At 38.7% G+C, this 25244-nt stretch overlaps 1 protein-coding gene across 1 annotated transcript in view; it reads right to left on the reverse strand.

The window, feature by feature from the left end:
- Window positions 1-2771: 2771 nt before the first annotated feature.
- Window positions 2772-25244, reverse strand: part of ppp2r1b (protein phosphatase 2 scaffold subunit Abeta) — a 28179-nt gene continuing 5706 nt past the window's right edge. Inside the window, exons 7-15 of the mRNA XM_033049840.1 lie at window positions 24365-24479; window positions 23582-23652; window positions 20868-21002; window positions 19660-19833; window positions 18654-18714; window positions 11531-11685; window positions 7828-7970; window positions 6238-6329; window positions 2772-3906 (exon numbers count right to left, since the gene is read on the reverse strand). Coding sequence (XP_032905731.1) covers window positions 3890-3906; window positions 6238-6329; window positions 7828-7970; window positions 11531-11685; window positions 18654-18714; window positions 19660-19833; window positions 20868-21002; window positions 23582-23652; window positions 24365-24479 — 963 coding nt within the window. The 3' untranslated portion in view covers window positions 2772-3889. The remainder of the gene's footprint in view (window positions 3907-6237; window positions 6330-7827; window positions 7971-11530; window positions 11686-18653; window positions 18715-19659; window positions 19834-20867; window positions 21003-23581; window positions 23653-24364; window positions 24480-25244) is intronic.

Raw genomic sequence — 25244 nt, forward strand, 5'->3', positions numbered from 1 at the left:
CTATAAAAACTCTTACTATTAGTTTTTATGTTGTTCGCTAAATTCCTTTCATAGTCTATTTTCCCCGTCTTAATTAATCTCTTAGTTATTTTTTGCTGACCTTTAAATGCTTCCCAATCCTCTACCCTCTCACTATCTCTGGCTACCTTATATGCCCTTGCCTTCAGCCGAATACTATCCTTTATAGTTTTACTGAGCCATGGCTGACTGTTCTTACCCTTACCCCTTTTTTTCTTCATAGGAATAAATTTTTCTTGAAGGTTATACAGTATACCCTTAAACGTACACCACTGCTCATGTACCGTCTTATTCTTGAGTCTGCTATCCCAGTCAACTTTGATCAGCTCAGTCCTCATACCTTCATAATCCCCCTTATTTAGACTAAGCACCCTAGCCTGAGTTTCAACCTGCTCCCCTTCTATTTGAATATGGAATTCGACCATATTGTGGTCACTTGTTCCCAACGAGTCCCTAACTATGACATTTTTAATTAATCCTGCTTCATTACACAGGACCAGATCCAAGATTGCCTCCCCCCTTGTCGGTTCTGTGACATACTGTTCTAGGAAAGATTTAGGTTACGCGCCAAATAGGACAAGTAAACATCCATTTTTGTAGCTGATCTATATCCCGTTGTATGCCTAGACACCCTTCTTTACGTCAGCAACCCCAGCAATCTTGGTGTCACCTGCAAACTTACAAACCCATCTACGTTTATGCCCAAGTCATCGCAAAACAGCAGTCCAGGCACCCACCACCCTGTGTGTAAAAAACACATGCCCTTCAAACATTTCCCTTTTCACCTTAAAAGCTATGCCCTTTATTCTTTAATATTTCCGACAAGGGAAAATATTTTTTATTGATTTCATCACATAATGTGGGGCTCATTGACATTCATGGAACAAACAGACCCTTCGGCCCACAATATCTGTGCTAAACATGACACCAAGACCAACCCTCATCTACCTGTACATAATCCACACCACTTCATTACCTGCATATTTCATGTGCCTATCAAATAAATCTCTTAAATGCCACTATCATATCTGTTTCCACCAGCACCTCTTGTAACACATTCCAAGCAGTCACCAACCTCTGTAAAAAATAAGTGTTCCTCACATCTCCTTTATCTTAAGGAAGGACTTGAACTTTATTTTGCATTCCAACACTGTGAGGAATGTGCAGGAGTCACTGTGGTGGATGTTCATGTTAAAATGTGTTTTTGAGCCTGTTGCTTTTAATTGTATGACTGACCTGGCCAGTGAAATTCCTCGTATGTTGCAAAACATACTTGGCGAATAAAATTTGATTCTGATTCTGATTCTGACCTTAAAACCATACTCTCTACTATTTGATATTTCCATACTGGGAAATAGATTGACTGTCTAACATATCTATGCCTCATAATTTTATATACTTCTTCTCTATTACGTCTCCTTGCAACCTATGACTTTGCCATTTTTCATTGTCCATCTCAAGTATCAGCTGAAATTTATTCTTGACCAAGTTGCTCTTATTGCACAATAATGACCACTTCGGGTGAATGAGAATGGATAGCAGGCGAAGGTTATGATGAAACACCATTATTTTTCTACCACGCTTCAATCCTTTACGTACTGCTGCTCAAGGGGATATTAAATTGCAAAGTAACCTGGAATGCAGTCTGCATGAAATCTATGATATCCATTGTAGTCTAGGAATGTCTTGGTATTTTGTTTATGCTGCTAGCTACCACTGGGATCAAGTTTGAGATTTCTATTTAAGGTATCATTTAACGAGATGACATAAATTTAAGACCACCCATTTAAAGCACGAGGTTGTGAGCATTTAGGGAAGGAAGGAAAGAAGGAGACAAGGATATCAACTGAGCAAAATTAAAAAAAGGGCTGTGGGAACTCAGTAGGTCAGTCAGCACCTGTGGAGGGAATGGACAGATGGCGTTTCAGGTCAGGACCCTTCCTCAGATTGATGGAGTAGAGTGAAAATTGCTGATAGAGAGGTGAGGGGTGGGGCAAGAGCTGGCAAGTAATAGGCGGATCCAGGTAAGAAGGATCACTTGGCAGATTCGTCAGGTGGGGGAGAGAAGTGTGGAGATAGTGACAGAGGCTGGAGGCAATAAGCAAAGACAAAGGGGTGAAAATGGTGGAATCTGATGGGAAAACAAGGTGGGGAGTGAAACATGGAGGGGAGGCAGAGGGGGGGGGGGGGGGGATGGCGAGTAGATGAGAACAGGCTGGGGTAGAAACATCGCTAGAATTTAAAAGATTGAGGGGGGATCTTATAGAAACTCACAAAATTCTTAAGGGGTTGGACAGGCTAGATGCAGGAAGATTGTTCCCGATGTTGGGTAAGTCCAGAACAAGGGGTCACAGTTTAAGGATAAGGGGGAAATCTTTTGGGACCGAGATGAGGAAAACATTTTTCACACAGAGAGTGGTGAATCTCTGGAATTCTCTGCCACAGAAGGTAGTTGAAGCCAGTTCATTGGCTATATTTAAGAGGGAGTTAGATGTGGCCCTTGTGACTAAAGGGATCAGGGGGTATGGAGAGAAGGCAGGTACAGGATACTGAGTTGGATGATCAGCCATGATCATATTGAAGGGCCGAATGGCCTCTACTCCTGCACCTATTGTCTATGTTTCTATATCCTCCGTTTCACTTTCCTTGACTGATTCCACAATTTGCATCCCTTTGATTTCCCCACTTACCATCTGTACCCTTCGCTCTGAGGAAGCTAATCTTGCAGATCTCTACATTTCCACACAACAAAGTTTGTCTTTATCCACTTTATTTGGGAATCAGTCAAATCAATAATGTGTAAAATATACAAATTAGAGGCAAACATCCACTGATAAACAGGGTAAATCAATCTAACACGATCTAAATTTGTTTGAAAAGGTCCATGTTGAAAGCAATTTAAACATTAAATTACATGATTTGCAAAGTTGAAGCAGGATCCCAACCCTGACCAACTCTTACTGGAATGGCAATATCCAAACGTGGACCTGTTCAGGGTGGGGATCAAGCAGCTTCAGAGTAAAACTGACAAACCTGATAAAGCAAAGCAGCCCAAGAGTGGGAAACACTACAGAACTATAGATTACAACTAAAGAACTGTATTGTTCTACGTTCTACAGGTAGCCACAACATTCGTTGGCACTGCTGTTAAGTCATTGAAATGAGTATGGTCAAGATGAGACTTTCATTTACATTTATTTAAAACAGTTGAAGCAAGGGCTATTCCAAAGCTGTCTAATTTAACAAGGAAACTGCAAATGTTCATTTATACGGTTAGAAATGATTAATGGTAAAGGAAAATCAAGAACAGTCAACGTGTGCAGCATGTCATTCAGCATCCGAAAGAAAGCAATTAACATCTCGAGTGAACCCCTTCATTTTTGTTCCAATCTAAACACAACATAACCAACATTCATTTCTAGAATATTCTCTTTTACTACTAATATTTGCAATTGAATATTGGGATGCATCCAAGAGTTTTTGGGAGAGGAGAAACATGCTGGCAAACACGGATACAAGTGACTACTGAGAAAGCAGTGGTTACATACGTAACAAGGTTGGGTTACCCAGGTGAACAACCACACACCCGTTTTCTAACACGGTTAACAGCTAAACACTTTAGATACATAATGCCACTGGGTACACTACAATCAATGAAAATAAATAAATGTAAATCACACTCATGCCAAATGTAGACAGCAGCAAGATTGCAGAAGCCTGAATCCCCAATGCAGCTACAATCCAGTGACACTACCAACGATGCATTTACATTTTCCAGGGTAGGAAGTAGTGAAGTAAGGTTTTCAATGACGTCAGCACCAGCGATGGATCTCACGTTAGGTATGGAGATTTATTTCTTCATCCCCCCTTTCTATGACAAAGCAAGCACTAGGAAAAAAAGATTAGATATTAAAACACGACAAAATGTTAATGTTCGCGGTAAAGATAATCATCAAAATGTACAGAATGTCTATCAGAATTTTCAAAGGAAACTATGTGGTGGAATTCTAGCAATGGGGTGTTATTTATTTAGTGTGGACATTTCTTGTACATTACAGGCAAATTCACTATTTAATCATCAACCATTATATACTCTTTCATTAAAACCTAGTAGTTTCTACAAACTATTTAATTTGAAATCACAAAATATTTTATCTGCCCTTTTGAAGTGAAATATTGAAAATGGAAAACATTGGAATCTTTATAACAGCCTCTGATATCTGATGCAGAAACACGGAATTATTACAACACAGGAGCAGGCCGTGGAGTTTACACTGTTTCCCCAGTATTAGAGTAGGAAGGAACTGCAGATGCTGGTTTACATCAAGGATAGAAGGAAAGCTGGAGTAGCTCAGCAGGCCAGGCAGCATCTCTGGAGAAAAGGAATATGTGACATTTTGTGTTGCGACCCTTCTTCAGACTGAAATGTCACCTATTCCTTTTCTCCAGAGAATCTGCCTAACCAGCTGAGTTATTCCAGCTTTTTGTGTCTAACTCTATTAGTCTTGCTCTTTTCCCATAACCTTTCAAAATATTCTTGCTGAACTTTCTATTCCTCTCACTTTTGAAAGCCTTGATTGATCCTGAGCCCATCACCCACAGGCAGGGAGTTCTGGATCATCACCATTCTCGTTCTACATCCTTGTAATTTTTGCCCCAAATTTTAAATGTTCAGCTAATGGTTAATGGAGCCCATTATTCAGCCTCTACACATTGGCACCCGCCCAGAACCTGTTACATTACTTGAGATAGAACACCACAAAATTATTCAAGACAAAAAATAAAAAATCTAATTTGTTCTTCTTGCAAAATCAGATTGTTTTAAAATGGTACGCATCCTAGTTTAGTATGTTACATCTCTACACCCGTCATCTGCGTGGAAGGAACTTTCCATAGTCTAACCAGCCATTTCCACACACATTTCAACACCGACAGTTGCAATGGTGTTACTCTACAACAAACACAACCCATGAATTACTGCAACATAACAAAATAAGAGTAGGAGAGGACCCACAGAATAATGTGTTTGAAGGAAGTGCAGATGCTGGTTTAAAACGAAGATAGATACAAAATGCTGGAGTAACTCAGCGGGACAGGCAGCATCTCTGGAGAGAAGGAATGGGTGACGTTTTGGGTCGAGACCCTTCTTCAGACTGTTAGGGGGGGGGGGGGAGTAGATACATAAATAAGCAAGTATTAAGGTGTGAAAATACGGCAAAGGGAATGGAGATCAAGGAAAAAGTAGAATAGATCATTTAGCTGGGAGAAGGTAACAACAAAGCAAACAGAGATAACATGTATTTTGAGCAAATAAGACTGTTGGGCGAACTGGGAAAGGGGAGGGATGGAGAGAGATTGAAAGCAAGGGTTACTTGAAGTTAGAGAAGTCAATGTCAATGAGACGTCACTAAGTATATTAGTTCACTTTGGAGTTTGGCAAGTGAAGTTGGAGGAATATACATTGCCCACAATTACCTCCTTGTAAAAACTCAGATTCGTGAGTCACGATCTTCCACATACAAAACTGTGCTATTAAGAATGCACTTGTATCTTATCTGAATACTCTTCAGTAAATTGCCTACCACAGACGTTAGGCTCAATTGTCTACTGTTTTCCTTGCAATCCTCCTTAGAGGCACAACCCATTCTAGAAAGCAGTTTAAACTACAATACAAAATACACCATCCCCAACGTGAATATTAACTGAGGCTTTTCTCAAATCAGTAGGTTTTTAAATGTTCAATCTGCTGAAACAGTGGGGTGAGATAAGAGACAAAATGGAAGTTTTCAGCACGTCAAATTTGGCACAAGATTTCTAATCCTGAACAATTATCATTTCATCTACCGGATAAATGTCACGGCAATGGTTTGAGTCCCATTCACAATCTTCACACTGGTTTTCAGAGTTGTTTCCAACTACTTGGGTTAGTTTCAGAATGTTGAATCACAGAACTTGCTCATCCCCTTTTATTGGGCATACTGAGCACCGCACAATTTTTCCATACCCTTCAGGGACGTTAAATGTGCAGATTGTGATGCACACAACTTTCGATAAGCATCAATTTTAACTGTTCACAAATGTCATACGAATCCAGCTTGCACTTGGTTTCAGAGATCCAGCAAAAAAATGTGGGACAAAAACCCAGGTGGATTTTGGATTAACTGTTTGAAGGAAGAATATTTATTCTCATACTAAAGTAGATACAAAGCAGCAACTTACCAGTTATAGCTTCCTGGGCAAAATACTTCACATCCATATCTTGGTCCTGACTCAGTTTCTCCAATATTGGTTTGACTTCAGTCTGTAAAGTGCTGTAATTTAAAGCAATTTTAAATCCTGTGAACATTGGAAAACCCAACAGTACAATACAATACCTTTTATTTGTCATTTGAACCTCACATGAGGTTCAAACGAAAGTAGCACTCCTAAACCTCAAAATACGCTGGATATCATTGAGCTTAGAATCTGCCTTTCTCCCTCTCAGTTAACCTCAGTTAACATGACAATAAACTCACTTGAACTTGAACTAACCTCCCATTTTCACAAGCCTGATAAGGGCTAGGACAACTAACCAGGCAGTACAGAAGTAAACTACAACATAGCTCATTTGGGCTCATGGGTGGCAATAGAAAGACACTTGCATAGTTAATTTTAACCAGATTGAAGGGAATGGGCAGAAGTGGATACACCTCCTTCGTGTGGTAAATAGAAACTGGGGGATGCATAAATTAAAATTTAATCACAAAAGCAGTTTTATGAAAGGTATTAGCTAAAATTACCTCCTGTGGCTTTCACTACTGAAGTACAATTTGTACTTCAGTAGTGAAAGCTTCAGTAGTGAAAGCTGAACAATTTGTACTTCATTGACTTAAGACCAGAGGGAGGAGCATTAAAGGGGAACTGTGGGGTAATGTTTTCGTACAGTGTTGGAATTATTATGTGGAATGTGCTGGAGGCAGAAACTGTAGCATCATTTAAGCAGCTCCTGGGCAGGTACTTGAATGAGCAGGGAATAGAGGGAAATAGTATTAATGCAGGTAAGTGGGATTAATATAGAAAGAATGATGTAGGAAGGAACTGCAGATGCTGGTTTAAACCATTTCTTCGATCCAGAGATGCTGCCTGTCCCGCCGAGTTGCTCCAGCATTCTGTGTCTATCTTAATTTAGATAGATATGGTTGGCACAGATGGGGTGAGCTGAAAGATCTGTTTCTATTCTATGCCTCCACATGGACTGAGGAACGGTTAATGGAGTTTGATGCAGATAAGTGCGGTGCATTGCATTTTGGGAAATGTAACCAGGGCAAGACCTACTCAGTGAATGGAGTGCAGGTGCAGGTGTGCAGGTGCAGTGTCTTGAAAATGGCGTCATAGGGTGGTCAAGCAGGCTTTCAGCACATTGGTCTTCATCAGTCAGGGTATTGAGTATATGTTGGAATGTTATGCTACAGTTGCTAACATACTCATGATCATAGATATTAAGTAAACAGACCAGTAGTTTCCTGCTTCATGTTCCGCATTTTTTAATGAAATTAATTGAGAGGTTTGGTATCTGTGAGATTGTCGGGATAAAATACAGCTATCTAAAAAGGTAGGAAGTTGAATAAATTGTTAATATGGGTGGAAACTAAAATCCAAGAATCATTGTAGGACCACCACGAAGAATAGACTAGCTAACGGATTCATTCTATTTCATAGAAAAGCAATTAGAGACCACAGATCAGTCATCCTGCTTACTTTGAGCAGGATGCTCTAGTTCTCTTTACGATTCCCAACTAATTTAAGATAATAATTACACACAATACTTACTTAGCATCTAAAACCGGTCCTATTTTCTGCAATGATTTAGCCACATTGAAGCGTACATTTGCCACTTGATCACCTGCCATCTGTAGAACTGTTGGTAACATCTGTTTTGATGTGATATCTTGGCCACAGGCTTCGGACAACACCTGAAAATGTATAATCAGGCACATTTTTAATTTACAAGGACTGAAAAAGACCACCTACCTGATCAGTACAATGCTCACAATGCAATTTTTTAAATGCTGTACAATCAGAGGCTTTAGTCCTTGTTGGGACTAACACAGGGTGGCACCGTGGCGCAGCAGTAGAGCTGTTGTCTCACTACGCCAAGACCCAGTTCGATCCTGACCATGGGTGTTGGAGTTTGTGCATTCTCCCTGTGGTCACATGGGTTTTCTCTGGATGCATTTCTCCCGTATTCCAAAGAGGTGCAGGTTTGGAGGTTAATTGGCTTCAGTATATTGCCTCATGTGTAGGACATAAAACTAGTGTACGGGTGATCACTGGTCGGTGTGGAATCTGTGGGCCGAATGTTCTGTTACCACACCGTATCTCAACTAAACTAAAATGAAATAAAATAAGATCATAGAGTGATACAGCATGGAAAAAGGCACCAGCACAGTCTAAACATGCTGACCAAGACACCCACCTAGGCTAGTAGCATTTCCCATATCTCTCTAGAGTTTCAAGATATAACGTGGAAACAGTACAATCAGCCAACCGTGTCCATGGCGACTATCGATCACCGTACACTAATTCTATGTTATCACACTTTTGCATCCTACACACCAAATATTAACAGGAACCTACTTAGTGCAAAAGACGTAGACTGGGCATAATTTATTAGGCATATCCAAGAGGGTTTCCTAAAACAGAATGTGGATAGTCCAACTCGAGGAGACTATACTGTTGACCTTGTGTTGTGAAATGAGCCTGATCAAAGGGACTAGAATTTTGGGAATAACGATCACAACACCATACATTTTAAGAATACTTTGAATAGGGACAAGTTTGGGGGAACGTACAAAATTGTAGTAAGGCAGATTCAAATGGTATTTTGGCAGGAACGGGGGAGTAAATTGGAAGCAATTGTTTTGATTAAGTCAGGATCTGACACGTGAGAGTCGTTTAAAGGCCAGTTGATCGACGACCGGCATGTTCCAGTAGGACGGGGGATAAGAATGGCAAAGTAGAGATACCCTGGATGATCAAAGGAAGTTGTAAACGTGGTCAAAAAGAAATAGGAAGTGCATGCAAGGTGTAAGATAATGAAATCAGACAGGGCTAGGAAGGAAGGAAGGCAAGATATGGCAGAGAACTCAAGCGGGTAATTTCAAGGGCGAACAGGCGCCAAGAAGATGTAGGCGAGGTACTAAACAAGTACTTTGCATCTGTACTCACCCAGGAGAAGGAAATGGAGAACGGTAAGATCAGTGTGGAGAACACTAATATGATAATTCGGTGTGAAGAATACTCTCAAACCTCTATAGCTGTACAGTAGAGTGAATATTGACAGGTTGCATAACAACCTGGTTCGGTAACTCAAACACTCATGAATGAAAATTACAAAAAGTGGTGGATGCTGCTTGGTCCACCATGGGTACTGACCTGCTGCCATCAAAGGGATCCGTATGAGGCACTGCCTCTGAAAGGTATAGAAGTCTGAAAATTGTGGGTAGGGACAATTTACATTTATATCAAGCCAATTAACCTACAAACCTGTACGTCTTTGGAGTGTGGGAGGAAACCGAAGATATCGGCGAAAACCCACGTGGTCATGGGGAGAACGTACAAACACTATACAGACAGCATCCCCGGGATCAAACCCGGGTCTCTGGCACTCTAACCACGGTAAGGCAGCAACTCTACCGCTGCGCCACTGTGCCACCATTTGGGCCCGTGCGAGGTTGGGCAAACTTGAACACAAAGTGGTGGATTAACTCAGTAGGTCAGGCAGAATCTGTGGAGAACATTGAAAGGTGATGTTTCAGGTAAAGACCCTTCTTCATACTTGGATTGTGGAACAAACTCTGGAGCGTCTGAGGCAGAGTGAAAATCCGGTAGAAGTATATAAACCTACGAGGGGGTAGTTAGGGGAGTAAGTCAGAATATCTTTGTCCCAGGGTGGAAATGTCAAAGACTAGAAGACATTACTTTAAGGTGAAAGGGCACATTTCAAGGAGATGCTGGGGAAAGTTTGTTTTTACACAGCCGGTGGTGGGAATGACGCTGCCAGGAGTGGTTCAGGCAGATACGATAGCAACATTTAAGAGACTTTTGGATAAGCATATGGATGTACAAGGAATGGAGGGATATACGTTATGTACAGTCACATATGAGTTGGCATCATGCTCGACATAGACATTGTGAACTGAAGGGACTGTGATGTACTGTTCTAGGTTATATGTATAGTAAGGATGTGGCAGCATGAAAAATAACGTGAAAGATTCACCAGGATATTGCCTGAATGGAGGGCTTTACTTGCAAGGAGAGATTGGACTGGCTGGGTTTATTCCCACTGGAACACAGGATGCTGAGGGATAATCGCATTGAGATTTTTTAAAAGATGAATGGCAGTCTTTCTCCTAGAGTGGGGGAATCTGAAACTGGAGAACATAGGTTTAAGATGGGAGATCCACGTGGCTAGTTCATTTGCATAGTGGTTGTATTGAACGGTATCACAGTTGGTGTGGATAAGATGGGCCGAAGGGCCCGTTTCATGCTGAAAAACTTTAATACTTTCCCTTCTCATAATTTGCCTTGGCTGCCCATTCCATACTTTTGCTACTTTCTGCACGGATTGGCATCAACACACTAATTCATTCACAAACACGATTTGGAAATAAAATTTTGCGCATGCTTCTCAAAGATTAAACCTATCTAGGATAATAGATTCATAAATCAACAAATAAGGAAATGTCTATGCTTTCCTAGAATCCGGAAACACGAGTTTCAATGTCAATGGTTCATATAATATCTAACTACGAAGTTATGTATAGTGCATTCAGAAAATATCTACATCACTTTTCCCACATTTTTGTACATTACAGCCTTATTCTAAAATGGATTAAATTCATCAATCTACGCAAATTCCCCATAATAAAAAAGTGAAAATAGGTGTTTAGACATTTTTGTAAAGTAATTAAAAAGAAATAACTGAAATATCACATTTACATAAGTATTCAGACCCTTTGAATGCACTGTAATTTATGTATTTTGCAATTTTAAAATAATAAAATTGATCTCAGTTTTATATTTAGATCCCTATAAACATCAATTATTTTCTTTACACAAATACTGGCACAGAAAAACAGGGCCGGGTGGAATGGTTCTTATGACCAGCATGTTTTAATGAAGATAATGCAACTAGAAATCAAGCTCCACTGAGAGAAAGACCAAGTAAGGCACTTCTTGGAAACAGATTACAACTTTGATTCCTTAATTGAGTCATGCTCCAAGATTGTAGACTAACAGTCTTTACTTTATCATTTTGACACAACTCTACACTGGCATTGCATGAAGGGATATCAATATTTAATTTTTGCAGAATGTAAATATTCACAAACAGACAATTATTGAAAAAACGAACTTTTTGAACAAATCCATGATACATTTGTTAAATTCTGCTCTTAGGACTGAGGTCTAACTATATGCTTTATTAATAATAAATATGAACTTTCAAAGTTTAAAACAGAATTATACTCACATTAATGCAGAAAAGGGTGGTCATTCTATGAAGATAGTTGGGATCACTGGCCATGGCGAGAACTTTAGGCACAATTGTAGATTCGGCCCAATCTTTGCCAAACTTCTCCACTAGTTTTGTCAAGTTGTTGGTAGCAGCCTCTCGAATGGCATAAACTGGAAGACACATTCGGAGTAAAGAAAATATCTGAAATGATAATTCTTATTACTGGATTTTCAAACGTAGTGGAATTCCACCTTAGTTAAATAAAATTCAAGTTTCCTGAATGTTTCTCAAATATCACCCTGTTTAATACCAAGTTACACACGGAGGTCGTCGTGCACATGGAAAGTAAAGTGCAAAATTATTAAAACTATTTTAATATATCATTAAATATTTTATCTTGCAATTAAATATTTGAAACATGCATACAAAACAGTTTATCATTGGTTTAACCAATCGCAAATGAATGAAATAACAAAATAACCAAAAGGGGGTGTACCTGATACAAGTGATCATTATTGAAACATTCTCAGTTCCAATTCTAATTGCAAGTTAAAATAAACTCACATCAAAGGCCAAATACAGTCAAATCAAACGTAACATACTTTAAAACAAAATCAGTCCTTCATCATAAAATAGGCAGATTAGATTAGTTTATCTTGACGACATGATTGGCACAGACATTGCAGTCGGATGGGCCTTCCTGTGCTGGACTTTTCTACATTGTATATACTGTGCCAGGGGGGGGGAAATCTATATTTCATTTATCAAAAGGAAAAGAAACCCAAATACAGCTCATAAACAATAGCAACTATAAAAGATGTCTTGACTGATAGCAGAAATTCAACTTGAGGGCCCCCATCACATTTAAATGGCCAAGTGGTTGAGAAATATTAAAATGTCTGTTAAACAAGGTTAAATACATCTGAGTTGTCTTAGAAAAGACTTACAGCATCAATTAACTACTATGATTTGTGCAGTTGTCACCCATGTAATTTAATTGACTAGACCTTATATGCCAGCTACCAGCGTATCTGAATGCAGTGTTCTATTCGTTCAACTATCATGTTGACAGAGGTAACTGTATAGCAGAGATAAATTCATGTTTACTGACATACTTACACCTAGCAAGTGGCAATTCTGAGAAAACACACGGGCATCACAGTCATAGAGCACAGAAACAATTCAGTCAAACTCATCTTTGCCAACCATTGTGCATCATCTAAGCTCGTCCCATTTCCCCACATCTCTCTAAAACTTTCCTATGGGTGGGTGTATTTGTCCACATTTCCTTTAAATTTTGTTATTGCATCATTTAAAAAAAAAAAGAGAAATTCAGGCTAAAGGCAGCTAGAGTATTGTGCAGAGTTTTGGCTACAACACAAGAATACAATGAATGCACTGCTAATGATATAGGTGATTTCTGAAGACAGAGAAAGAGTAAGTAAGTTATGATCAAAGCAAAACTTGTTCAACATGCTAAGTCAGCCAACATCAGTGGAAAGAGAAAGACAGTTAATATTTGCGGTCATCGTAGTGGGTTCTATCAAAAACTAATCATAAAAGATTCTAAACTCGTCACTCTGTAAGGAGTACTCCAATACTGTCACAACATTTCTAAATAACTGATTGCAGAAGTGAACTGCTCTAATGTCATATTTAAATGTTAACTGTAGAGATAATAATGACATTAAAGGAGCACAATAAAATGTTCAATTTCTCCTTTTAGTCAGATTGAAGCATCTTTGCTCTAAAGTGCACATTTTATTTTGAGTTGGCCATATAGATCTTGAACAATAGAACGTGAATGGTCTCATTATTCTTATTTTCTTCAATTATTTAAAGACATATCTTAGATCATACAAAAGGTATTGGATAGCATATGGTCATTTAGACAAAAGTTCAGAGGGGAGTTGATAATCATTGAAGACAAGTTATTAAATAATATTACAGCGTGGATCTCGTGTTAAATGTTTTATTATCATTTCACTGAAAGGAGAGATATATTGAGCAGCTGCAGTATTCAGAATGTTTTGTCATAATCTTTCACAAGATGCCAATATACTTTTTCTGTAGTTGACTAGGAAACAACCAAACATTCCAATTATCTATTGGCACCTGGTGACAAATCATATGAACTTGCTTCTTCAGACAGATTAAAGCTGCATTTTCTGTTCAATTAGGTCATAGGAGGCTGCAATATCTTACTGTTGACTTTCAGAGGCAAGGATAGCTCCTGTAGTTGAGCTTTCCCAGCCCTGACAGAGGCATTCTTCAAGCTTCGTAGAGACTATAATTCACTGGTATGATAATTACAAACTCGTGAACTTACAATTTCACAATTTTTGTGATCAAATAGACAAATATTTTACTTTTTCCAGATTGCAATATTCATCAGTAAGGAAATACTATAATAGATGTTCCAATTGTACAAAGCCAATTGCCTCATTTCACAATGCAATGTCAAATAATAAATGCTAGTCATTGCACAATGTTAAAACAGAAGTAATACAAATAACTTCCATCAGCTCATTCTTTTCATCTACCTAAGGTTCCTGTAAGGGGCATCAGTTGCAGTACACAACTACCCATCAACTCGTGATCCAAGTTACATAGAATCAAAAACAACTGATACTAAAGTGAGATTTATTGTAAATGTAATTCTATATATCTGTGCCCATTGCTTCCAGTCCCTCAATGACCTCAAATACCACAATCCATTCTGACAAATCAACACAAAAATGCAAAAACTCAATTTTATTACTCAGCTGTATCTTGCATGTTGAGCAACTCTGGCTGTGGTTTTATTCAATACATTTACTCATAAGTAATAATGCACATCCATATTTATGCCGTTTCGGGTCATTTATCACGTGCCAATGAAGAGGGGACCCATTCCCTGAGGGCACATTTAACCGATCAAACAAAAGCAGTGGGAGAAATGAAGTTATTCTTTTCTCAGAAGTGTTTCTCATCACTTCCGGAGAAATAACTTAGTTTTCTCACAATGCTCTCCTTTGAGATTCTATATTATCTTACAAGGAGTTGCATTAATTCAACTGTATCAGTATGAATTTCTAATTTTATAATTAGTAAATTGAAAGGGTGGAGAAAAAAGATGGAAAAAATTGTTTACTGTTGGAAACAAAGCTTTTTAAAAATATTTATAAACAGTGACATTGAAAGCTGCTGATCTGCACGTCTCCTTGTACTTGTTTACTGTTCTACAAATTACTGATTTGTCCGACTTCTGATTTGCTGGAATTCCAGTCAGCCAGCATAGATTACTGGCAGTAACTGTAACACATCCCACAAAAGTTTGCATGTTTACTGTAAAGTATCCTAACTAAATCTTCACAGTTAGCCAACTACGAAAACATTCTTCCCATGTATGCAATTCCAACTACCAATTAATAGTGAGCAGAAGAGGCTGATGAAGAGATGCATTCAAGACTCAAGGCGCAGCTTGACAGACATTAATATTGTATAGGCGAATGGTTAGAAATTTCTCACTCTATTAGGCAGACCATACATAAATCAGAAGCATTCAAATGAAAACAGAAAATAGGACTTTGGCTTATAGGAATTTGGTTAGGCCATATTTGGAGTATTGCGTGCATTTCTAGTCACTGGTTAGTATATAAAATTATGAGAGCCAGGATGGAAAAATCAATTACTAGAAGGCATACTAGAATACTAGAAGTTTTAAGGTGAGAGGGGCAAAGTTTGAAGGAGATGTGCTGGCCAAGCCCTTTCTTTTACACGGATGGCTGCCGGGGGTGGGGCTTGAAGCAGATACGTTGGTGGCATTTAAAAGACTTTTGGATAGGCATATGGATATGCAGGGAAAGGAGGGATATGGGTATTCTGCAGACACATAAGTTATAGTCTTGGCATCATGTTAGGCACAGACATTGTAGGCCAAAGGGCCAGTACTTGTGCTAAACTGGTCAACATTCTTGCATTTAAATAGATTAAAATCCATCTTCCATGGTTCTGTTCCTTTTACCAACTGCTCAATATTAACCTGCAACCCAAGACTAACCCTCACAATGAACAATAAAAATAAACAAATTATTATGTCATCTGCAAGCTTACCAACCCTACTCCATTTGTTTGTATCCAAATTGTTAATAGAAGAATTCCAACACAGATTCTATGGTATGCCTCTAGTATCGGTCCAATTACAAAAACAATCCCCCATCAACATCCTAATCACAAAACCAATTTTGAATCCAATTTGCCAAATTGCTATGGATCTCATAATCTCTAACTTTTATGATGAGTCTCTCATGGGGGCTTTGTCAAAGGACTTACCGAAGTCCATGAGGACAGTATCAACTACACTACTCATGATTAACAAGGCACGATTAGCAAATTTGCAAATAAGTGGTATTGTAGACAGTGAGGATGGTTGTCAATAATTGCAACAGGATCTTGATCGTTTGGCCAGATGGGCTGAGGAATGTTTGATGGAATTTAATACAGAGTGCAGAAAGATTTATGATGATGTTGCCAGGACACAAGGGCCTGAGCTATAGGGATAGGTTGAGCAAGCTAGGACATTATTCCTTGGAGCGCAGAAGGATGAGGGGCGATCTTTATAGAGGCGTACACAATCACAAGAGGAATAGATCTGATAAATGCAGTATTTTGCCCAGAGTAAAGGGCCTGTCCCACTGTACGAGCTAATTCAAGAGCTCTCCAGAGTTTTAACTCGTGGTAAGCACGTAGAATGTACGTAGCGGGTACGTCGGAGGTCAGGACGTCTCTTAGTGGCTCGTAACGCTAACGGCAGGTACTCGGGAAACGCGGTAAGCTCGTGAAGACTCGTGAAGATTTTCAACATGTTGAATAATGTCCACGAGAGCCCCGAGTACCTACGAGCAGCTATTACCGTAATTCTCCGAGTTCAAATCAGGGGAAACTCGGGAGAACTCTTGAATTAGCTCGTACAGTGGGACAGCCCCTTAAGGGAATCAAGAACCAGAGGGCAAAAGTTTGTGAGGGGGGAAGGATTTAATAGTAATTTTTTTTTTACACACAAACGGTGGTGGGTGTATATTTGATTGCACCTCCCCCTCAACTGCACATCTATTCTTTGCCTATTCCTACCAAGTCCACACAGCACCAGCAAACATTCCTGCGCAGATTGGCACTGCTTTATTGTCACGTACCAAGATACAGTGAAAAACTTTTGTTTGCGCGTTATTCAGGCAAATTATGCCATACATAGGTAAACCATACCATCCATCATTTTGGTTTAGTTGTAACCCATGCAGCTTGTGCCAGTCAGAAGCTGTTGCAGTGATTCACACATTCACCCCTCTTATCTGCTATTCCTACAGTCACCAGCAGGAGGAACTGGCTAGGACTTCCTGCAATGTACAAAGATCTCTAATGCACTCTTGACCCCATAATTATATTCCTCTTTATTCCAGTTACAAAGCTGGAAATGGTTTAGCACTGCCCCTCTTTCATCATTAGTATAAATGTAGTAGTATGGAACGAGAGACATAATGTCAGAATTAAAAATCATAATTGCATTCTGTTCTGGCAGGCTCGTTCCATTAATCAAAAAAGATAACATGCTGGAGTGATTCAGTGTTAGGCAGCATCTCTGGAGAACATGGATAGGTAATGTTTTGAGTTGGCACCCTGCAGAATGATTGTGGTGTTGGTGGAGGATGGGGGGAGGCGTGAAGAAAAGAAAACTGGAAGAGAGGAGGAGGGGTAGGTCAAAGCCTGGCAACTAGTAGGTGAGCACAAATGATAGTGGGTTTGATTGGCAGACATTTGGACAAAGGCCAGAGGAGAAAAGAAAGGTGGTGTGAAACAGAAGGATTGAAGAATTGCAAGTTGTGAAGCTAGAGGAAGGAACATCGGTGGAAGGGAATGGGGTGGGAGAAATAGGTGCAAGTCCAAGTGGGACACAGAGGAGGGGGGGTGGGAATGGGAATGGTTTTAGAAGTTGCCTAAGATTTGGCCCAGGAGCGAATAGTCAGTATGGGAACGGGAAGAGGAATGGTTAGCAACCGAGTGATCCATTACGCATTGCCGGACCGTGCACAAGTGTTTGGTGGAACAGTTGCCGAGTCTAAGCTTGGGCTTAAGGAGAAACAGCGCCTCATATTCCACTCGGGTATTTACAACCCAATGATATGAAAGTTGAATTTTCCCACTTTTAGGTAACTACTACAAAACCAACCACGCCCCATTTATTCTCCCCCCCCCCCCCCCCCCCCCCTTCCTTTCTTCCCCGCCCCCTCCCCTGTGCTCCATCTGGACTGTCCCTCCGCCCATTACTTTTCTTCCTCTAGCTTCAGAATTCGCAATCCTTCAATACTTTTGCCTCACACCTGCTGTCTTTTCATCTCTGGTCAACCATCTGCTGAACATTCCTCCTTTCCCCCCCCCCCTTCGTTCACGTGTATCCATCAATTCATTGCCAGGCTGCCAGGCTTTGTCCTGTCCCTCCTCTCTTTCATCTTTCTTTCCCCCACCATCAGAAGGGTCCCAACTCAAAACGTCACCTACCATGTTCCTTGTTTCTGCTCTTTCCGTTATTTTAGAAAGACTAATCTGCTATCCGCCTTACAGTCAAGGCAATTTTGGAACAGGAATTACAAATTAAGGTTTACATCACAACATAAAGAAATGGAAAAAGTCAATTCTTCAAGTGGAAAGTGCCAGAACACATGGTCTTAAGTATTCTTGTAAATTAAAAATGATTGTGGCAAAACACTTAAAAATAACCCTTAGCCTCAGATCCTTATATCTGTAGCCAAAATGTTAAAGAGCAAGTAAAACCAAAACTGTAAACGGGTCAGATCAATAAAATAGCTGTCTTTCAATAACACCAACTTACTTTGTTTCCCTGAGGGTTAGGATCTCGGCTCCACAAAAATCATACAAATTTCATCTGTCGACTTTTTGCATCGACTAGACACCACAAAATATCTCCCTGCTGGTTAACATTGCCAGAGCTCAGCAAACATCGCAAGCCAAAACACAAGAGCAACAGGATCTTTTAAAGTTGAAAAAAAACGATTTTTGCAAAATTGAGAAATCAAGAACATGGAAGCTCCAGCAAACTAAGAACCTTTGTAACAGCAAATGTAATGGTTTATCACTCACTCACCATGATCCACCAGCCATGTCATACACAGGGAGTTCAACTTCTCATCAAAAAACTCTACTCCCTAAACAGATTGAAAAAAAGAATGTCAATAAAATAACCCTTTCAATCTCTTGCACAGTAATATATTTCTTCAGTGCTATCTAAAAATCTGCCAAATATTCTCATTCCAGCCTTTGTAGCTTGTTTCTATAAACAGCAGTATGTTTCTCAGATATCTAATAACCTATTCCGACCCAATGGGTAGGGAGTGAAGGGGTGGGATGCGAAAGAGTGAAAAATGTTTGAATTAACTGTATATAACTAGATCATACTGTAGCAGTAGGCTTTGCAAAATATATTCACATCTGATTTCATTTAGTTAAGGCCCTTGTATCAAGTATTTGTATATCCTCGTGAGTTTATTGGTGCCAATATAACACCAAGACCATGGTCCAATATAAACAAAAAAACAAACTTTACAGTGTTCAGTGGTTGAATGAAAATAGTAGGAGCATTAACAACTAAGTACTACCCTACCAGGTCCAAGTACTAGCCTACCAGGTTAAATGTGCTATTTATCTTGTGCCACACTGCTAGAGTGACAGACTCGATACTTCTGACCAGCAAAGTATCTCTCCCATTATATTGCAAAATATTATTCACTTTCTTATTATGCAATTCTTTAATGGAATTAGTTTTCTGCTTTCAACAAGGATTCAATCACTGGGAATAAATTAACAATTTCCCACATTGTTATTGCGTGCTCGCACAACTCTAGGTTATTTGGTTTTCATATCCAATCCAATTGAAAATTCCCCACGGGTGTAGCTGTATTTTCAACAATGATCTGTGCACATTGCATTTATCTGGACCATGTCAACTCCTTACATGCAATGGGAAAATCATCCCAAATTACCCTAAGTAAACATCAGGTAGAATCAACGAATATATTCAATGCATAGTTCACCGCAATTACATTTTAATAACTATTGGTAAGATATAAAAACATTAAAAATAAATCACATACCAACTGTCCAGCAAGCAGAGGCATGTATTCTATTATTGCAAGGCGCACTCTCCACTTGGCATCTTCTGCTAACTCCACAATGGCTGGCAGAAGGGATTGAGATAACTGGCGAATTCCAATAACTTCATTCACGCAATCCAGATTGGAGATAATGTTCAAACGTACTTCAGGACACTAGGAAAGAAAGGCAATTTTTTTTTTTACTAATGCACATGTGAAAAATGTTATCTCAATGGATGCTGGGAACACCCTGGGATGCTGGAATGAAAAAATACATAGTCAACAATTGCTTTCCCCCTTTCTCCTTTCTAAGTAGTTCGGCAGACATTCATTAAATATCGACCTGACAAAATAAATCTAAATGCAGCTTTTTATGTATATATTATGGTTTAGATTAAACATTGTAAAATTGCTGCCGGAGAGATTTACTAACAGAATCTTTAAAAGGCAGCAAATCCAGGGTGGACTGCAGAAATAAACGGTCATGGAATCTGAATGAGTACACAGTACCATGCTTAAATTGTGGCTGAGGTATAATTTTTCCTTGAAACAAGCTTTCTAAGTAAACTTCAAAATCAAAATACTGTAAACTTTGGAAATCTGGTGGTATTCGGTCACAACCACAATTTGCTTCAGTAACAGAATCTAATTAATTTTGTGGATCCTACAAGAAATAAGTGCTTATGAAGAAGTTATAATAAAAGTAACATGGTTTACAGGTCTTGTTGTTTAAAACACAAACCTGGTTTTAAATGTGTAGAAAAAGCAGCATTAATTTTAAGTTACAAACGGCATAACCTATCAATGAAAGATCAATGAAGCTGGCTCATACCTTTACCTGGCAAAACTACCATTCAAAAAGAAGATATGGATATACCAGACTACAATGAGGGGGGGGGGGGGAGGTGACAGAAGCAGTGTCACTGACAGCATTTCTGATGTGCCTCCTGGACAAGCACTTGTATCGGTCAGGCATAAAAGACTATGAACAACTGGTGGAAGATGCGACTAAAATGAATGGGTGTCCACTGTTTTATTGTGATCTTTCATCAACATTGATTTGACAACAGTTTTGAAACAATACACAAAGAAAAAAGTCTCAGCTTCCTGTGGTAAATGGTGTCGTTAATCCATTAATTATTTCCATTAATTACAACTACCATGTACCAATTAAAAATTTGTGATAGTTTTATTCATGATAAAATTACCTCATCTTTGAGCTGAGCCAAGAACAGAGGAAGCAAATGTTCAACTGTACTGTCCTTGCCCAAGATGGTGGACAGACCCATAATAACAGAGGCAAGAGCAGACTTCACATGTTGATTGGTATCGGAGACAAGTTCCTGGAAAGGAATTCATAAAAATCATCAAATAAAAACTTACATAAGTGAAGAGTAGTGTTCTTCTTAAATGCACTGTGAGCAACAGCTCGAAACTTGAATAAATTACATGTGTACATCAACATATTAATAACCTTTGTTCGTAAAATCTAGATAAATGCCAAAGCCCAATGGTGAATTTCCAATTTTTCTATAAGCTTACAAAATTGAAAACAAAACCTAATTAAACAATGTATTGATGTTTTCCCAGAAAATATTTACCACAAGCCAAAAAAAAGTTTGTTTGCTTCAGAAAATGTTCTGAGACCCAAAATGTTTAATTGCGCCTCCTTGAGATGCAGAATTTGAAATGGGATCGTTGGAGTAAAGAGTAAATTAAACTCTATGGGGAAATGATCAGAATGGAATTATGGTCAAAGATCAGGTGAACCATGTCAACAGCAAAGCTGGTTTGAGGGAGTTTAAAACCTATTGATCATTCCATCTTATGTATTCAAACTCAAAAGTTAAGCAATCTAATTATGTTAAAATCCATGGTTTATACATTTCAACCAAAGTTAAAATATTGCATTTCAGAAGCTCTTTTCCCTCTTGAAATGGTTGAAGTGGAAACAAAATCTTCGGCCCATGCCAAACAAGATCCCTCACATAGCTAGTTCCACCTGCCTGCGTTTGGCCCACATTTTTCCGAACCTTTCAATAGACAATAGACAAAAGGTGCAGGAGTAGGCCATTTGGTCCTTCGAGCCAGCACTGCCATTAAACTGTGATCATGAACTTACGTTGCACTCCCTCAATAGCAAGAACGTCCTTCCTCAAATTTGGAGACCAAAACTGCACACAATACTCTAGATGTGGTCTCATTAGGGCCCTGTACAACTGCAGAAGGACCTCTTTGCTCCTATACTCAACTCTTGTAATGAAGGCCAACATGCCATTAGCTTTCTTCATGTGGCCAGCATGCTTACTTTCACTGTCTGATGAACAAGGACACCCAGATCTCGTTGTACTTCCCCTTTTCCTAACTTGACACCATTCAGATAATAATCTGCCTTCCTGTTCTTGCCACCAAAGTGGATAACCTCACATTTATCCACATTAAACTGCATCTGTCATGCATCTGGCCACTCACCCAACCTGTCCAAGTCACCCTGCATCCTCATAGCATCCTCCTCACAGTTCACACTGCCACCCAACTTTGTGTCGTCTGCAAATTTGCTAAAGTTAAGTGTAATCCCTCTATTAATCTTTTTAAAGATTTTTAATCTTTTAATTCCCACCTCAGCTAGCCCCATTTGCCTGCGTTTGGCCTTTCTCTCAAAAATGGAAATGAACCACCACATTACTCTCCAAAATTGGACATATTTTATATAATTATTTAGAATATTCAGAGCAACTTTGCATCATTATCTGTGCATGAAAACTCATTATAGTAGCTTTCTGAACTGTTCTAGTTTGATGATCATGGTCCAGGATTTGGGATTGCAATCACAGAAAAACTGACTACTTAAATACTGCATCCATAAATGCATAGTTGGGTGACAAAATCTCCCTGGGTTGTGTGTGTAGGAGGTGGAGGAGGCATTTTGCAACATTCACAATTCTAATCAACACAGAAACAGTGATTTAGCTTTAATGTTGATTATAGTTAAACACTACTGAAAATGTTATTGATTTAATGTGAATTTACACACAACGCTCAAGTATTACTTGAAATTTTTTGATTTTCCCAATCCTGAAGAAGTAATTTAAAAAAGCAATATTGATCTGGCCAAGACCATGATGAAAGATCCAGGGATATTTGTTACTTAGTTTCTTTAAAAGTTTGACATTTCAGTTTGTATCAAAACAATGTGTTTAGAGTAAAATGTTCATTATGAACGAAGACCTATTCTGTGGTGTGGTGTGAGAATTCTTCAGTCTGATTCATTCAGTATGCTTGATGCTACACTTATCCCTTTGAGTGACTCCAGAACGAAAGTTACAGTAGATCAAGAGAAACAGATACTGCTAAATAGTTGCATATTAATTTCCCTCAATTTAATGGCAAGATGTGCCTTTTTATTAAACACAAAATCAAGCTAATGTGGTAATGTGCCTTCAGAAGTTAATCATTTTAATTAGACGCTATAATATTGAGATTGTCCAGTTACATGCAGATCGCTGTCATAATTCAAAAGGCACCTACCTGAAGGACACCCTCACTGTACTTAAGTACAGCCCATGCATACAATCAAACCTTTAGGAGACCAGCAAGATGGATTTGCCATTGCTGCAGGCATCATCTGCTGTATGGCAACTTAGTTAGCTGCTGCATTTCCTGCTACAGAACTGTTTGGATTAAGAATAGTACACCAGAAAGGAACTTTGTTGTAACTCGTGGTTGACCTTTACAATTAATCATGATTTCCAATCCACCCCAGAAATGAAGGAACTGTTTTATTTCTAAAGCGAATAAAGTCAATTGCTAAGTCAATTTAATTATATAATAAACCAAGAATTAGACTTGATGGCCAAATGGCCTAATTCTGCTCCTTATTCACTTATGAACATGAGAATGTGAATGAACATGAGAATGTTACCTTAACATATGGCAAGATGTGATTCATTATGACAGTCTCTCTGCAATCCACTGGCAAGTTTTCACAGAAATCTACAGAATGAAGTATGTGTTAAAAAGTTGTTATATTTTAAATATAATTATTATATTTTAACAGACTAAGCAAATTTGCACAATTGAAAAATGTCTGTATACCTATTTGAATATCTTTCCAGAAGATGGTAGCAAAAAAACATATTTTGAAATACTATTTAAAATAGCACAAGGCTCGCATCTAAAGCATAAATATCATGATAATTTAAAGAAAGTGTCAAAGTGCCATATACTCTTGAGCAGTGGCAAATAATCCAAATGAACTTGGATAGCCACTTGGCACCAATGAAGGCAAGATGCCAGCTACTGCACGAGAGACGATTGCCAAAGCATGTTGACAGATATCACAATATTTGAAACATTTGCCTTATGGAGATAGTCCTGATGGAGCGATGCCTGATAGGCCTGATGCAGCGATGCTTTACTAGCGTTGGCTTCATTTCCACAGTGCTTCCACAGGTGAGGTGCTTTGCTGAAGATCTTTCCTTTGAAGACCAGCCACTACTGAAATGTCATGAAACAAAGGTGGCTATTGTCTGACAATGAGTTTCCATTTACTACAATGGATTTCTACAAAGCTAGCCTAATAATCAGGTCAGGACACCAATGCAAAAGTGCCACCTGGCAGTACTCTCATTATTAATTTTATTTGGTGCTATATTGAAACCAAGGTGGTGAAGACAAAAAAAAATAAAGGAAATTTCAAACTTACCTTTAACTTTATTTGCTCCAGCTGCACGAACTTCAGCCTCACAATCCTTCAACAGGTTTTGGAAAGCTGGAACCAGATCATTTTCTGTAATTTCTGGACCCACAGCTTTCTGAAGCTTTAAGAGAAATGAAATGAGTAACAAAGTAAAAGCAGTTTGCTCACAGAGAATCAGTGCCAGTGGTCTATGTAATAAAAAGCACATAAACAGTGCTAACACAAACCAGTTCCTGTTTTTGGTTTTAAATTATTTCAAATAAGGTTATATGTGGACAGATACTTTAGACGTGTGCAATATTAGAAAGCATCGCAGGTTAAAGGTCTATCATTGGCAACAATCAGAAAATTATCAAAGAAATACTAAAATCTATATCTATTTAAATACAATTATTTTTCCAATCGTGGTATGGTACTAATTTCACAAGTGTTCTCGTGATTTTATATAGAACTTGGACCTTGTGTTCAAAGAGTTTAGTCATAGATTTACTCAATGTGTTTTGATAATTATTAAATCTGCGTCCTTTGACAGGATTTTTGAAATTTAAAATACTAATGGATTTAATCTGCCATAATTTTTAGAGTTAGTATGACTTTTATATCTTTGCATTTTTTAAGCAGCAAGATGAAGCAGGAAGTCGGGCCGATTTTTAAAAAATCGTATTTTACAAAGCAAATCGGTACATCCGTATTCTTATCGCATTTCCGTACAAAATACGGAAAATCCGTACAACTTGACAGCTCTGCATATCCCTTGATTCCACTAGCCCCTAAAGCTCTATCCACGTACCCTTCCAAATGTCTTTTAAATGTTATTATAGTACCTCTTTTGATAAAATCGGAAAGAGTGCTGCTGGAATAGTCAAGTAAAACAATGAAAAGACTA

The sequence above is a fragment of the Amblyraja radiata genome, chromosome 33, assembly GCF_010909765.2.
Source record: "Amblyraja radiata isolate CabotCenter1 chromosome 33, sAmbRad1.1.pri, whole genome shotgun sequence".
NCBI lineage: Eukaryota > Metazoa > Chordata > Chondrichthyes > Rajiformes > Rajidae > Amblyraja > Amblyraja radiata.